The 15148-nt window shown below is 39.4% G+C and overlaps 1 protein-coding gene across 2 annotated transcripts in view; it reads left to right on the top strand.

Annotated features, from left to right (window-relative positions):
- Positions 1-640: 640 nt before the first annotated feature.
- bean1 (brain expressed, associated with NEDD4, 1) overlaps positions 641-15148 on the top strand; it is a 40995-nt gene continuing 26487 nt past the window's right edge. The window contains exons 1-3 of one of the 2 annotated variants that reach the window (XM_061040306.1): positions 641-1061; positions 1102-1272; positions 6616-6733. In XM_061040306.1, coding sequence (XP_060896289.1) covers positions 6709-6733 — 25 coding nt within the window. In that variant the 5' untranslated portion in view covers positions 641-1061; positions 1102-1272; positions 6616-6708. Of the gene's footprint in view, positions 1273-6615; positions 6734-15148 lie in introns of both variants that reach the window. The other variant, XM_061040305.1, reaches the window with a different exon arrangement.

Here is a 15148-nt window from a genome sequence, read left to right as displayed (position 1 = left end):
CTAACGAGTGCAAACCTTAAACAAACCGAAAAACTCTCATAATAAATTATATTTCAGCTATACACTTGTATAAAGAAACTTTAGATATTCTGCAGGGCTGGAATAGTGCAGATACTGCAAATCTCCAGTCCACATGTTTATAAAAGTTTGTCATTGTGAGAACATGTTTCTGAAAAAGAGATTTGAAGAAGACACAAAAGATCTTAATCATAAAGTTGTGCAAAAAAGACACAAAATGGTTCAGAAAAAAATGGTCAGAATGCAGGGAAAGCCAATGTTTGTATTTTGTAAATACTCAAATGTGTTGAGCTTTTGTATTTATATAACTACATTACTACAAAGGGCTTATATTTCAAAACTGTAGCATTTCATCTTCGTTGTTCAATTATCTGTGCTTTATAATCTGAACTTCCTTACAGATTCATGGATAATATGTGTGGGGTTTTGTTTTGCCATCATTTTGATAATTTAAGGTTTGAATATAATGTTGTACTATACGTTCTGAAGTAATCTTATAGAACTTCAAAGATCATTTCTGTACATTAAGTTTTTTAAACATATTCCCCTGAGCATCATCACAGTTTGTTTTGTAATTTCCTGGCTCTCTGTCTGACTCTGTGCATATGGTTGCTCTGGATGAAACGCTCCTCTCCCCAAGCATGACACACTTACTGGGCTGCAGAGTCGAGCCACGGGACAGAGACACGGAGAGGCAGCCGTGAGGACACAGTTACGCGAAGAAGGACGAAGTGGAAGATGAGGATGCAGGAGGGAAAAGCAGATGAACGCTATTGATGATTTTGATGGTTACGCTATCGACAGAGGGATATTCCTAGAGCAAGGAGAAGAATAAAGCTCTGCGGGTTGGAGGATTATGACAGTGATGTTGATGATGATGATGATGATGATGATGATGATGATGATGCTGTGAGGACAGGACCGCTTGGAGGACGGGACTCGGACGATCGGAGCGCGTGTCTCTTCAGTGTTGATCGTCGTGCGGGTAAATCTCGGGTATCACCGAGAGTTTAACGAAGCGCTATTCTGAGGAGGTGGGCCAAGTCCCGAGAGAGAGAGAGAGAGAGAGAGAGGGAGAGAGAGAGAGAGAGAGAGAGAGAGATAGAGAGAGAGCGCGAGAGAGAGAGAGAGCTTCGGACTGGGTGATCCGGCTAGGATATTGTTGCTGTTGCTGACAGAGATGTGAAGAGACATTAAGGAGCAGATGAATTGACTCCTGCGTGCTCGTGGACATATATTTCTACATTTCTGCAGGTAAGCAGCAAATCTCTCTCACTGTCACGCTCTCACTCGGTTTCACTCATACTGCCCCTCTCTCTCTCTCTCTTCCCATTCCTGTCTAAACTCTCTCTCTCTCTCTCTTTCGCTCGTGATCTTCAAACTAAAAGTATACTTAAATACTGTGCAAGACAAGAACAGAGATGTACTGTAAAGGGACGCCAGGTCGTTAAGCCTATCACATCGGTACTTTTATGCTATTGTTTTATTTTGTGGTATTTTTTTTTTTTACCTCTATCAAATGATATTATGTAACCATTCGGTAGGTGCACTGCACAGGAGAATACTACAACACTGTAAAGTGCAGATCACATTTATTTAGTAGCTGCACGCAAGTGTTCATTTTCTCTATGACTGATACAGTTTTACTTCATTTCATTTCCACTGACTGCAGCTTAAACTCACTTACTGAAGGAACTATTGCACTTTCGACAGCTATAATCGACTGTTAAGCTGTTTACTTTTTTTTTATAGATCAACGGCTCATAATGTAACATAAATACTATAAACTGCTAAAATATGAACTAAAGTAAATGACCTCTGCCTCCTCCTGCAACAACATGAAAACACTGCTAATACATTTGTGCTAAACTTCAAATAATCTCAAAACACTGACACTAACACTAAATCAGCAGCCTAATGGTGTTTTAATTGATTATATTTGTTGACTATACTTCTGTTCTCTGATTTAAGGGAGCACAAACTTTTCCGGTAAATGACAACTCTATAATTTCTTCATTAATCCTACTTCAACCACTGGAATCACCTGGATGATTGGAAGTAGTAATGAGTCTGTACATCATCTAGAAACAGAATGGATGCGGATGCAAGGTCAGTAAAGGCTTGAATGGGTTTATTATGACCTCTGCACCCATTAGATATCAACCCCACTGATCATCCGTATGGAATTTTGGATGGAAAATGTGTAACAAGACGAACTTTAAAGCCCAGTCTCAAAACAAAAACAGATGTGCCATCCAAAAGGACTATGGTGTGGAAATATAATATAATGCTTATGCCGAGGCGATTTCAATAAAACGTTTTTATCGAAGAATTTAACATTCAAAGGCAAAATAAAAATGTGAAAAATGACATTTACATTATAGGACTACCACAAACATGCTGTATGTCCCTGTAGGACTACATTGTAGGCGTGTTGTAGTGATTTTTGGATTGGTATCTCTCTCTCTTGCACAGATTTCCTCCCAGGCTTTTCCTCCCACACACTCTAACTCTGTTGTTTCAGCAGTGAAGTACAGAAGCCTTACAACCCTACAGTAACACTTACAGTACAGAGAGGAGAACTGGCCAAATGTTTTCAACTGCCATCTCTCAGATCAGCAGGCATGAGGAGTTATATAAAAAGTTATTTCAGCGTGTGGAAAGGAGGAAATCCAAACAGGTACAGATGACGTAACGGGTATGGGTCAGGATAAAAACAGACAACATTGTCACAGAAAATAGATAATATCAATAACAAGCTATAAAAGACAGAACTATTAATTCCCTTGATACATTTTGTGTTTTCAGCCGTGTATTCGTGTTAAAAGAAATTCTTCCAGGTTTTAATACGTGTGACTTTTCCGTGACAGAGGTTGACAGTTTTCTCTAAAGAGACTCACAGTAGCTGCGTGCAGTCTCCATGCCGGGTTCCCCAGAGGATATCAAAGCTCGTCCCCGTGTTATCTAAGTGGCTTTCTCTCTCCACTCAGCTGTGAAGGTCAGTGCTACAAAAAGTCCTTTGACTTTAGTGTTACACACTCTTTAAATTGTGACAGGATCAATGAGCTAAGACTAGATATACACCCACTCCACCCAAAAGATGCACAAATCGATAGAGCTCAACCGTGTGGCTACAGAAGTAATAGCCATTTAGCTATTAGCCATAATGTCATAACCATCCGAGGTAGACTTTCCACGAGCTAACCGAGTGTGGAACGATGGTATACGCTCCTGTAGAAGAAAGAAGTTCGTATTATATCAAACTCGTTTTAAGAAAAACACGGTTTATTTGAGATGTTGGGGAAAATAACTACTCTACCCACGCTTATAGAATGTCACAGCGACGTCTCTGATTGGTGGAGCTGGTTGTTACCATTGCAATGTTTCCCGCCCCTTTGCATCATGTGCAAACAGATAGTTTCACTAGCTGGCTAACTAGTTAGTTTGCTAAAATGGGTCATGTTATGATGCAGTGAATGTGACTTATTCATAAAACACAAACTACAGGGTACAACAATACTTGTATTAACAGTATGAACACTATAACAACAACAAGGGTTACATTTAAGGAGAAGCGGTTTCATTCGCAATGGGTTCTGGGATGGGTAGTTCCTTGACTCTGGAAGAACAATATGTACACAGTCTTTGCCTTTTTCTCAGTTTTTCAATGCCGTTTATGCCCCAAATCAAATATCTTATAGTCACCAGTATTGGGGTAGCTGGTTGTCTTGGTTTCTAGGTGTCATTCTCTTGATATAAGGATTTTGTGAATTGGGGGAAATGGGGAAATTTACTTCCAGAACCAGAGGTGCTAAAAAAAAGTGGGTTGTTTATACAATTAGAGAAAATCATACTTTAAAAATATGTCAACATGGGAAAAACATTTTTTGTTGAACAGAGAAGAAAATTGAAACAGTGAAGCAGGGACTGTGTAAGGCTGTTTTAAAAAAGGGGGAATCATTAAACAATTATTTTTATGTTCGAAGAAAACTTCTTCACATTTGATTGAGAGCTGACCAGGGGAGGTTGTGTACAGCATGTCAAGGTGGGTACTTTTTAAATATAATACCATTTGAAAAGAAAAGGTAAATCTGCGTTTTTGTATGACTTTGAAGGCAAATGTGTCGACATGAACAAAACATTGCACAATTGACTAAGTGAGGTGAAATTGGTGCCACAGCATTGGTTGCTATTCTAATAAACAGTTCTGCAGCCTTTACAACAGAAAATTAAAGAAACGTTTCAAATTAACGTTTGTTGTAAACCGTTATCTTATTTCTGGAAATGTCCTCAGTTAGGCTCTGATCATTACAACAGTTATGCAAATTAATATTATTTAACCTGAGAAATGAATAGGACATTTTCAGTGCATCTACAGTCTCCTGTCTAATAGATTTGATAACTTGCCTCATCAACTTGTTGGCCCCTCATGTCATGGGTAAAATGTTTTAAACACTGATTACAATGATGACCAAACCTCTTCAGGAGACTAAATCATCCAAAGGTTTGTAATATCTATTTATATATGTCGACTAGCAATCCAGTACATTCTGATTGCAAGAAGACGTTCTAACAAGAGATGATCTCTCTGCTCTGAGAGGACTGACCCTCCGACCTTCTCACTGTATGGGTCGCCTCTGTGACTCGGCTGTCACAGGAAATGATCCCAAAGGCTCTCAGCCATGGCACGGACTTTCGTACCACAAGTCCTGCCTGCCCGGCTACAAACACCCGTCAGTGGGTGATTGTTGCCGTTGCCAGGACTGACAGGTTGAATGGATGACAGAGCTGTGTGGGCCAAATAGACTGTCAGAGAGAGCTGCGAGGAGATGGATGAGAGGAGGGAGCGAGGGATAAAGAGAAAGAGAGAGAATCAGAGGGAGGGGAATACCAGAAAATAAGATGGAGAAATGATGGAGTGCTGTTGTGGCTACAGGCAATACCCGAATCCTTTAGTTTCAGTGTCTCTGACTGGTCCTGTCTCTCAGTCTCGCCTTCTTTTCTCTCCTCCCACCGTTTTTTAAAAACAGAAATCTTTTTTATTTCATCTAAACTAGTCAACAAGTCACCTCAAAAACACTGAAGACAATTTGGGTGTTATAAGCCAATTCAATTGCCATTAGAAGTTGTCATGAGAAGCATTGAGACCAGATATTTACAAGTCAGTATAAGTAGCCAGCATGGCAACCTGCCAACCAGCATAGAGACCGAGATATACAAATCCATGCTCTTTACCAGGTATGGCCACCTGTGGCTCTAGAATCAAGAGAAAGCAACACCTCAAACCAAACCAAACTGTTACACCTTAAACAACATAAATCGCATGTTTATCAGTGTGTAGTGATAAATGGCTCTCAGCCAAAATTTACTTTCCGCCACATATTTGTTTACAGTAAAATTAGCAATATGAGATGCGACCGTGTGACAGATCAAAAGTGAAGCGAAAGTCACCCTCCATATATGACTGCAGAATAAATGGTAGTTTTTTTTAGTTTTTTTTAACTTTTGTTCTTTACAGTACATCCCCGGAGGATTACTAAGAGGCTTCCATGAGCAAATAGAACACAGAAAAGAACATTTTTGCAAATGACAGATCTTAATTTTCTTAACAGCATTATAATGCAGATTTGTATGAAGTAAAGTCCCTCATATACCTCAAAGTCTGCTGATATTTCTTATTGGTCAATAGTACTCATACTACGAACGCATGCTAAAAATCTAGGAATGACACCGTCCAAGGACTTACATAGTCGAACATGAATTGTTAGATTTTACAATTAGAGTTTAGAGATGAACCGCGTACTTAAACTATAGGCCCATGTGTCTTCTGGACTTGGAATAACAGCTTCTTCTATGATAGGACTTGATCCATTCATTTCTCACTCATTAAGTCTGCCAATCTCCCGATCATTATATTCCAACACAATCAGTCCTGCTGCATCAGCAAGGGTCCCCACGATTCAAATCTTGTGAAAGAAGACATAACATCCAAAAAGATCAGTTTTAGACTTTCCTTTTTTCTTTTTACATAAAATGACTAATAAGTCATAAATTGACCTTCAATTACACATTTAATTTCATTTTAATAAATGTTCATATAATATCCATAATAAGCGATGTTCTTGTGATCAGTTGAAATTCCCTCCTTCAGTAAAGTGTTGTATTTGTGCACAGTGTGTGTGTGTGTGTGTGTGTGCATTTGTGCGTGTTTGGTTTAGTTATTGATTGGAAGACTTGAACCCTGCAGGCCATGTTCTGGAAAAGAGCAATGAACATACACACAGGTTGTGTGGGTGGCCACTTGACTGCCTCTCTCTTTCTCTCTCTCTCACACACACACACAATTTGCCTAGGGCTTTATAAACAGCCGGTCTTGGAGGTTGTGACTTGCACATCAGTCTCTCTCTCTCTCTCTCTCTCTCTCTCTCTCTCTCTGTGAAACTACACAGCTTCTCTCAGTCTTCATTTATTCCTATCGCTCTTCATCTACCTGCTACTGTTTGTTTTCTCTCTCTGCTCTCTGTAGGCCTGCTCCACAGACTGTGCTCTCACTAACGTGGTGATCTCTCTCTCTCTCTTTCTCTCTATATCCTGTAGTAATTCCTCCAGCAGCTGTGAGGTCACGACAAGTTGAAGTTGGCTTCCTGCCTGTTGAGATGTGCCAATAGGAAGCACTTTGAACAGGGGTTCATGCTGATGAAATTGATCTGCTCAGGTAAGGAACAAGACTTTTTTCTTCTCACTCGATTCATTTTTTTTTTTTTTGGGGGGGGGGGCTAAGGCAGACAGGAAATATTGGGAGAGAGAGAGAGAGTGGGGAATGACATGCAACATACAGCGTCAGGTCCGGGAGTTGAACCTGCAACCACTGTGATGAAGACTGACCCCTCTGTACACGGGTCACCTGCACAACCCCTCTTACTCCTTTAATACTATAATCGCCTGGTATGGGGCACAATTTGTTCAGTTAAGAAAAGTTTTATTCTAACATTCTGTTGTAGGGTATTGTGACGTGAAGGGTTAGGGCTTCCTCTCAGATTCCAAATACAAAACAGCATTGAATTACTATTAAATACCAATGTCTATGATTTTAAATGATAATTAACATGATCTACACTTTGATGTGGATATTCATACCAAATGAACTGAGGTTATCTTGTATTGATGAACAAATATAGGCTACTGTAAATACTGCAGGGCTTCCCAAAAACATATGGAGTGTCAGCAATGAGGTAGGCAGCTAGGGGGGTCGAGGGGCTGAATAAAGTGACCAGTCTGCTGTTCAAGTGATAGCTGGAGCGCATGGAAAGCCCTGGAACTAGGGTGCCATAGACCACATGGAAAGGCCCTTAAGTCTCAGTCCTAAATGCAGCAGCTAGTGTTTAATAATACCCTTGGCCCTTAAATAATTCATTTCATTCTTATTATTTTAAGCTGCCGTTACTATAATAATGGCAAATAAAACAAAATTAAACTGTCCTAATAAGTTATAAAACGTATTTTATTAAGAAGTAAAATTACTTTAGCATAAAGAAGGAACAAACAGATTAACAACAGTTCACAACAACACATCACTCAATTCAACACATGCTGAATATTGGACAATCATATATTATTTTTCAAAGCAAAACCTGCAGTTAACTTTCAATGACTTTTGTACTTTATTGCCAAATCATTTAGGTCATTTTGGACATTTTGATATTTGAAAAAACTTCAAAGAATTCAGAGAGGAAACATTCCAATTATTCAAATGAAATGTTACACTTGAAATAATCTATATTATATTAGCCTGTCTGATAGCATGACAAAGAAATTGTTGTAATCTGCCTCTAGTGAACTTCAGATTTCTGTTATATTCTAAATCATGGTAATTGTTGTCAGAAGAGCAAAACAAATTTACAGTAAATCTTAAAATATAATTCATTTTCATGAAATCCCCTTCATTCCTGAAATAATTTTAAAATGAATTTAAGTCTACAGCATATAGTGGTTTGTTATTGTTGATGTTGTGGGTATCCTGTTTATTGCTTCCTTGACTGCAGGTCGAGCTTTTAGACTCCTGAGAACAAGGTAGACATATTTATGGAAGCTTGCCATCTCAATAAAAGATGAATGGCTGTCTTATGCAACAGCTGCTGACCACACCGGAGGCAGGAAGAGTCAGTGTGTGGGAGGACCAGATGGACTGATAGAAGGACAGATGCAGTACTTTTATAGATGTGTGTTTTCCTGTCACAGTTGCCCTCCAAGAAAAACTGTCAATCCTACATCCGTCCCCTTTCTCACTGGCATGCATCCCTCAGGCGTCCTCCCTATCTGACTCTCTGTCCTTTTGACACCCTCTTTATATCTGTTTCTCTTTCTCTCTATCTCCACACCTTTTATATCTCCCTTATTCTCTCCTCCCTTCTCTGATCTATTATTCACATCCCTCTCTCACATCCCGCCCCCCACCCCGACACCTGAAATCCCTCTCCACTCCGGGCGTTTAGACCTCCACAAGCAGTGTGTCCCTCCCAGGAAAAGAAGTAGAATGATGAATAAAAGAACAGGGAGAAGAGATAAAAAAGCTTTGGGATGGGCTCTATAGATAGCTGCCCATATAGATAAGGTATTTCTGCATGTGGCCTATTGTAGAGGTTGACATTTTACACAGTCCTTTAAAAAGACTGGTTTCAATAGTGCAAGCTAGGACAGGATGTTAGAACAAGTGGAAAATACTAACTTGTTTGCTTTGTCTCTAAAATGCAATTAAACATTGGGTAAATTGTGATAATTTGTGCTCTTAACTTCAGACGTATTGTACTTTGATATGAGTCTGATGATTTACGGACTTGATATCCAGTTAAAATTAAGCTGGGCTAGAACAATACGTTTTAGCCAAGTCAAAGGCAGGTGACATGGAATGGCTCATGTGCGTACAGGATGGGTCATTGGAACGCAGTTTGGACAGTTTTAATACACGCTGGAAGCAGGGGTCGTGTTCTTCTGTATTTTTGTGCGCATAGCCGTCAATCAATCAACACATTACAAAAAGAAGGTAAAGTACCTTACTCTTTGCTACATTAAAAAGACCCAGCGTTAATCCATCATGATGAACAGCCATCTACCCAAACTGCGCTGGACTTGAAAATGGGATAGGGGGAGATGGGATAAGATGCAGGAAGAAGAATAGGGACAAACAGATTGACCACAGTTAACCAAAAGACAAATCTTTGAAGAACAGTTAGAACAGTAAAGTAAAACTGGGAAAAACTGGGAAGCTAATTTTGTGTCTTATGACTTCTGGAAAACGATAAAGATATCCCTTAACCTAAAATACATTAAAAAAACATATAGGGTTAGGGTTAGGGTAGCATCATAAAGTGTTGCATGTTTTATTTGTGAAACCATAAAAAGAGCTTTACTGACATCCATAACGCTTCAATACTTCCAGTATTCCTTAAAGTTTCCCCATTTTGCCACTAAACACACAGGTATGTTGATCTTAAAAAACTCTGAACAACTGTGGCTCAAACACTTTTAACCCACCTTCTGCTGTTCTGATGTTTGGCACTCAAACTTAAAATGCCCCCAAAAAATCATGCCTGTGACTACCGACAAAAGGAATGTTGTTGCATGGCAAGGTTTTTCTTAAACATATCAGTCAACTTTTCCTGGATATACATGGCTCAAAAACCGCTGTCCTGACCCACCTTCGGGTGCATTTGCAGCATGTAAAGGTGGCTGATGTGCGCCACATGGCAGCTGTTAGATCCTGAGGGTTTGCTGCTGCTGAGCCCCAGAGAAGGGCATTCGGTCCCCAACTGCCAGGTAAACATCCACATCTGTTTCCATGTTTGGAGAAGAGGGGAAAGTCACTCCGAAAATGTGTCTGCAGAGGAGACATCAAATGTTAAAGTTTCCTAACCTCTTCTTTATATGCATGTGTACTAAGATGGCTATTGCTGCTAAAACACTTGAAAGATTACAGTCCAAACCAAAGTGTTATCATAGTAGATATACATAATAGATAATTATGATAATAGATCGATATACGAGTCATGACCTTGACCAGGGATGATGTGAAAGTGGCAAAAAAGTAAGAAATTATTCATTAAAATTAGTATTCAGGGGCATTTCATGTACAACCATTAGTCTCAACAAAATGGCCCGAGTGTGTTTGTGCTCCCTCACATTGCTACCGTAGATAAAGGCTAAACACAATCTACATATTAGAGCGCCAGCATGGTGCACACATCAGATGAGCGCAGATCTGAAATGGAATCTACCTTCTGTTCCCTCTCGCTGCACACATCATCTATCCATCCATCAGAGCTGCACTGCGACGCCTCGCCTTCCCACCACCGAGCCATCAATCATCGCATTCCCGTGCTTTATGGAAATTGTAGGAAAAACTTCATTTAACGGCATTTTACCTTCCATCTTGTGCACCTTTCCCTCTCTTTGTCCATCCATCCATTTCGGCGTCCGTCTGTGCACGGGCCCAATCTAGCCACAGTGTAAGGTCGTTTATTTAAATCTATTTAAATGGATATGAGGCGTATGCATGTGCGGGGAGATTTCACGGGCCAGCAGGTCTGCAAATACCAAAGCTGTTCCACCTCACTAACCCCCCATCAGTGCCCATAGACAATTAATACACACTACAGGTGGGCAAGGAGAAGAGAAAAAAAACTTTCCATCCATCCATCCATCCATCTATCTATATATCTATCTATCAATCCAGCCATCTATCTATCTATCTATCTATCTATCTATCTATCTATCCATCTATCTATCTATCTATCTATCTATCTATCTATCTATCTATCTATCCATCTATCTATCCATCTATCTATCTATCTATCTATCTATCCATCTATCTATCCATCTATCTATCTATCTATCTATCTATCTATCTATCCATCTATCTATCTATCTATCTATCTATCTATCTATCTATCTATCCATCTATCTATCTATCTATCCATCTATCTATCAATCTATCTATCTATCTATCTATCTATCCATCTATCTATCTATCTATCCATCTATCTATCTATCTATCTATCTATCTATCTATCCATCTATCTATCTATCTATCCATCTATCTATCAATCCAGCCATCTATCTATCTATCTATCTATCTATCTATCTATCCATCTATCTATCAATCTATCTATCTATCTATCTATCTATCTATCTATCTATCTATCTATCTATCTATCCATCTATACATCCATCTATCTATCATCCATCTATCTATCATCTATCTATCTATCTATCTATCTATCCATCTATACATCCATCTATCTATCATCTATCTATCTATCTATCTATCCATCTAAAACAATGGTGTCTGAAGGAGCAAGGGGGGCAGTTCATGATGTATAGCTGAAATAAAAGAAAGGAAGGATGAAATGAAACAATAAAAGCAATGGACAGGAGCAGGTTAAGTATTGGACGTGAAAATAGGTGTTGGAGGGGGAGACAGCATCGCTCTCCAGGGGAAGTAGAGGGCAGGAGAAGAAGTGGAGAGAGAAATTGAGGGAGGTGACTTGGAACATTTGAGAGAATAAGGAAAGGGGGAGAGAGAGAGAGAGAGAGAGAGAGAGAGAGAGAGAGAGAGAGAGAGAGGAAGGAGAAGTGAAGGGTAAATGTCTTTGCTAATGTCTTCAGTGCCAATATTGACTAACGCCGGCTTCCTCTGTCTTATGTCCACTCGCTGCGTCTTCCTCTTCAGTCCATTAGCTTTGTCATTTGGAAATGGACGCATTGGCTCAGCTGGTCAATGTCACCATGGATGGATGGATAGATAGATGAAGGTTTAGAGTATCGAATATTAAAAGGACCTACCACAAAGAACTCAACAATTAAACATTTTACCATGAAGAAGTGAATTCAGTTATTCCCGTAGGGAGGGCAATGGCAGCCTGGTGAGTCTTAAACAGACTTCAGTTTGGCTGCAGAAGGTCAATCACTCTTCTTTTAACTTTTCATTTGCACTTCTTTACCAATGGTTATTCACTCAGTATTTTTCTGTGTATAAAGAAAATGTGTGACGATAACCTCATCTCAGTGCCTGATCAACACTTGAGTCTAAGATAGAGTAACATCTTCTTTGGTTGTTCTCATGGAGCTTCTTAGTTAAAGTTAAGAATTGCTGGGTGTGTGTATTAAGATAAACTATCTACATATAGAAATAGTTTCAGAGAGTAGTAACTTCATTCAACAGGGTTATACAATAAATGGCGATAACATCCTTTTTGTTTTGTTTCCTTTCATTTTGTTTTGTTAATTATTGCTGTGGATATAGCTTAAAGAACAATCGAACAGAATCTGAATAAAGCATCTCTGATTCTGCTCATGGTATCATGAAGTGCTTGCTGGTTTTGAGAATACCAAGTGTTCTTACAGTATGGCAACATCTTAGTATGTATCTGCTATCAGAGAAGAGCATTTTTGGCTAGCAGACTCTGAATGAAGTATAAAATGTCATCAAAAGTGTAAAAAAACACCCTTAATATTTAGCTGTGTTATCATGATTGAGTCTCACTCTGCAGATACTACAAAGCAAAAATTCACATCAGACAAATTCCTGTCTTTGCATCCAATGTCTACATTCTTGTGATGTGACAAGGTAAGACAGAGAGGGACACGTTACGCTCAGGTGGAGACTGTCGGCACAGCAGCTCTGAGGCAGGTTGACTTTCTTACGGGGCAAAGGGCTTGAAACTGTCCCGATCCATTTACATCCAATTAACCTGCCTGGGGAAGGTGCCCCCCCCCCCCTCCCCCCCTCCCCCACAGCAGTGTGATAGATGTAAGCGAAAGACTAAACAAATAACAACTTAAATATTTGATCACCTCTTCAGTGTGCACAGTAAAAACTGAAGAAAAATAAACCGAATTGACTGGGGCATTTAGATGGATACATTTTACAAATCAAATTAGACAATGACTATTTTAATGCTGAAATGCAAATAATCAGTCTGCAATGTATTATGCAATGCATTCGTTTTAGAAACATGGATTTCTGTGCATTTGTATTTGTATCTGGAGTTCAGAGCTACACTGAGGTGTTTCTGCTGGAGCTGTTATAACATGATTACACATGGCCTCTACCTCCTCTCTCCACCTCTATTCCATCATCATTATCCCCTACGCAGCACTTCTAAGAAAGATGAGACCGACAAAAAGAAAGAAAGGGTTGAGAAAAAGGGCAGGGTGCACACAGGGAAACCACAAGGAAAAGCAAAGACAGAGACTGAGACATTGTGAGGTGAGGAGACAGTGGGGAGAGAAAGAGATCACAGTCTTATAATTCAAAGGGAAAGATCTCTCTGCATTGGGCCTCTGTGATATAACACTGTGTCTATTTTGGATTTTTATTCATCTGACTGTTGCCACAGAGCCCACAGGCACCTCCTGGATTGGTTGTAATCCTCCTTTAGTGACCTGACAGACGAACAGATTTCAGACAGGTTGTCTAATCTTTTGGCAGAAACGGAAAGAATTTTCAAAGAATCAGTCTGAGCCGCTGTGTGTGTGGGGGGGATCCTGCGAATGTTTTTGCCATACCATGATTTTTTTTGTTTGGAAAAAAACTGTGTTAGATGATGAGGCCTTTACCTCGAGAAAAATACTTTTTAAGAACAGGCTGTGTGTTGAGATGCTCTGCGACATGTAGCTGCATGTCAAACTGTCACACCTCTACTTTACAGCTTTACACTCCCAGAAAACTGGAATTACAGTGATGTAATAAATTATTTTGTTATCGGAAAAGTTCTTTGCTATTTAGTTTTAAATCAATAGTGAGTACATTGTGTGCATCCATCTTAATTTTGCTTTATACTCTACAATAATGTCCTAAAAATCAGACAGCGATGGACTTCTCATGTTCTTTATGACAAGCTGCATTATATGGTTTGCTTCCAACCATAAATGGTTGCTTTGGAGCATATAGTACAGACAGTTAAAATCATTTCCCTTTGTCTACTTACAAAGGTGTTCTTTTGATGATGCTGTTTATCCTGGCATGCATTTAAACAGAGCTCTGGCTCTGAGCAGAAAGGGATGTCTGTCTTTTTGCTTACTTCCTAGTTAGTTAGTTAGTAGAAGAAGAAGAGCAGCCTTCAAAGACAGAAGGAGTAACCTCTTTAGCTGAATGTGATGAACAGAGACACCTGTCAATCAGGGGAGAAAAAAGGTCCCCACGGAAAAGGCATACATGGTTTCTTCTTCTTTAAAAAATAAATAAAAATAAAAAAAGACAATAGAATCAATTGTTTTCAACATGTACTAAAAAGTCTAATGTTGCATCTTTTGTTGTTTTATTGTAGACTGGTGTAGGAAATGGTTTATGCTCTCACAGTTTCTAAACATTATTTACCTTAAAAACCCCAAAAACATTTTGCAGCATAAGATGGAGAAAAAAAAATCTGATCTTTCTTTCCAGAAATGTTCTGTGAAGTTGAGGAGGAAGCAAAGAAAAAAAGGGGAAACTAATGTTTTGACTTGTGAGTTATGATTGCAATCCAAATACATATTATGTTATTTCTCAATTTCTGAAAGCTATTTGAAATGGCCCACTGTGTACAGGAGAGGCCGTCTATAGAGTTTTGTAGTGTGTGTGTGTGTTTGTGTGCGTGTGTGTGTGTGTGTGTGTGTGTGTGTGTGTGTGTATGTGTGTGTGTGTGCGCACACGTGTGTGTGTTCAAGGATAGATCATAGATGGTATTTCCTGATCGGCTGAAGTCTTGATCAACCAATCATAGCTGGATTTAAAGTCCTCTCTGACCACTGGACTTGAATTTGTGCGGCTCATTCACCAATCAGAATGGACTTTTCTCTGGCATTGGCCAACCACAACTTGACCTGCAGTGTTTATCGATCAATCAGAGCTAGATCTAAAGAGATCACTGACCAATCACAGGAGGATATACTACAGTCATGATTGCAAGGATTTATTTTCATTTTGCTTCAGAGAGGCCAGAGTCACACTGAGTGTATCTGATCTATATTTGCATTTCTTAAAATAGAAATGTGCAATTTCAGCCATTAGTTATTTAAACAGGTTCTGTGACTTTGCACTGACATAATCAGACCACAGGACAGCCAGTAAAAAACTCTCAGGCCTTCAGTGCAC

The sequence above is a fragment of the Labrus mixtus genome, chromosome 6 (genome assembly GCF_963584025.1).
Source record: "Labrus mixtus chromosome 6, fLabMix1.1, whole genome shotgun sequence".
Taxonomy (NCBI): Eukaryota; Metazoa; Chordata; class Actinopteri; order Labriformes; family Labridae; genus Labrus; species Labrus mixtus.
Note: the sequence above shows the minus strand (reverse complement) of the source record. Positions and strands in the feature narration are given on the sequence as shown.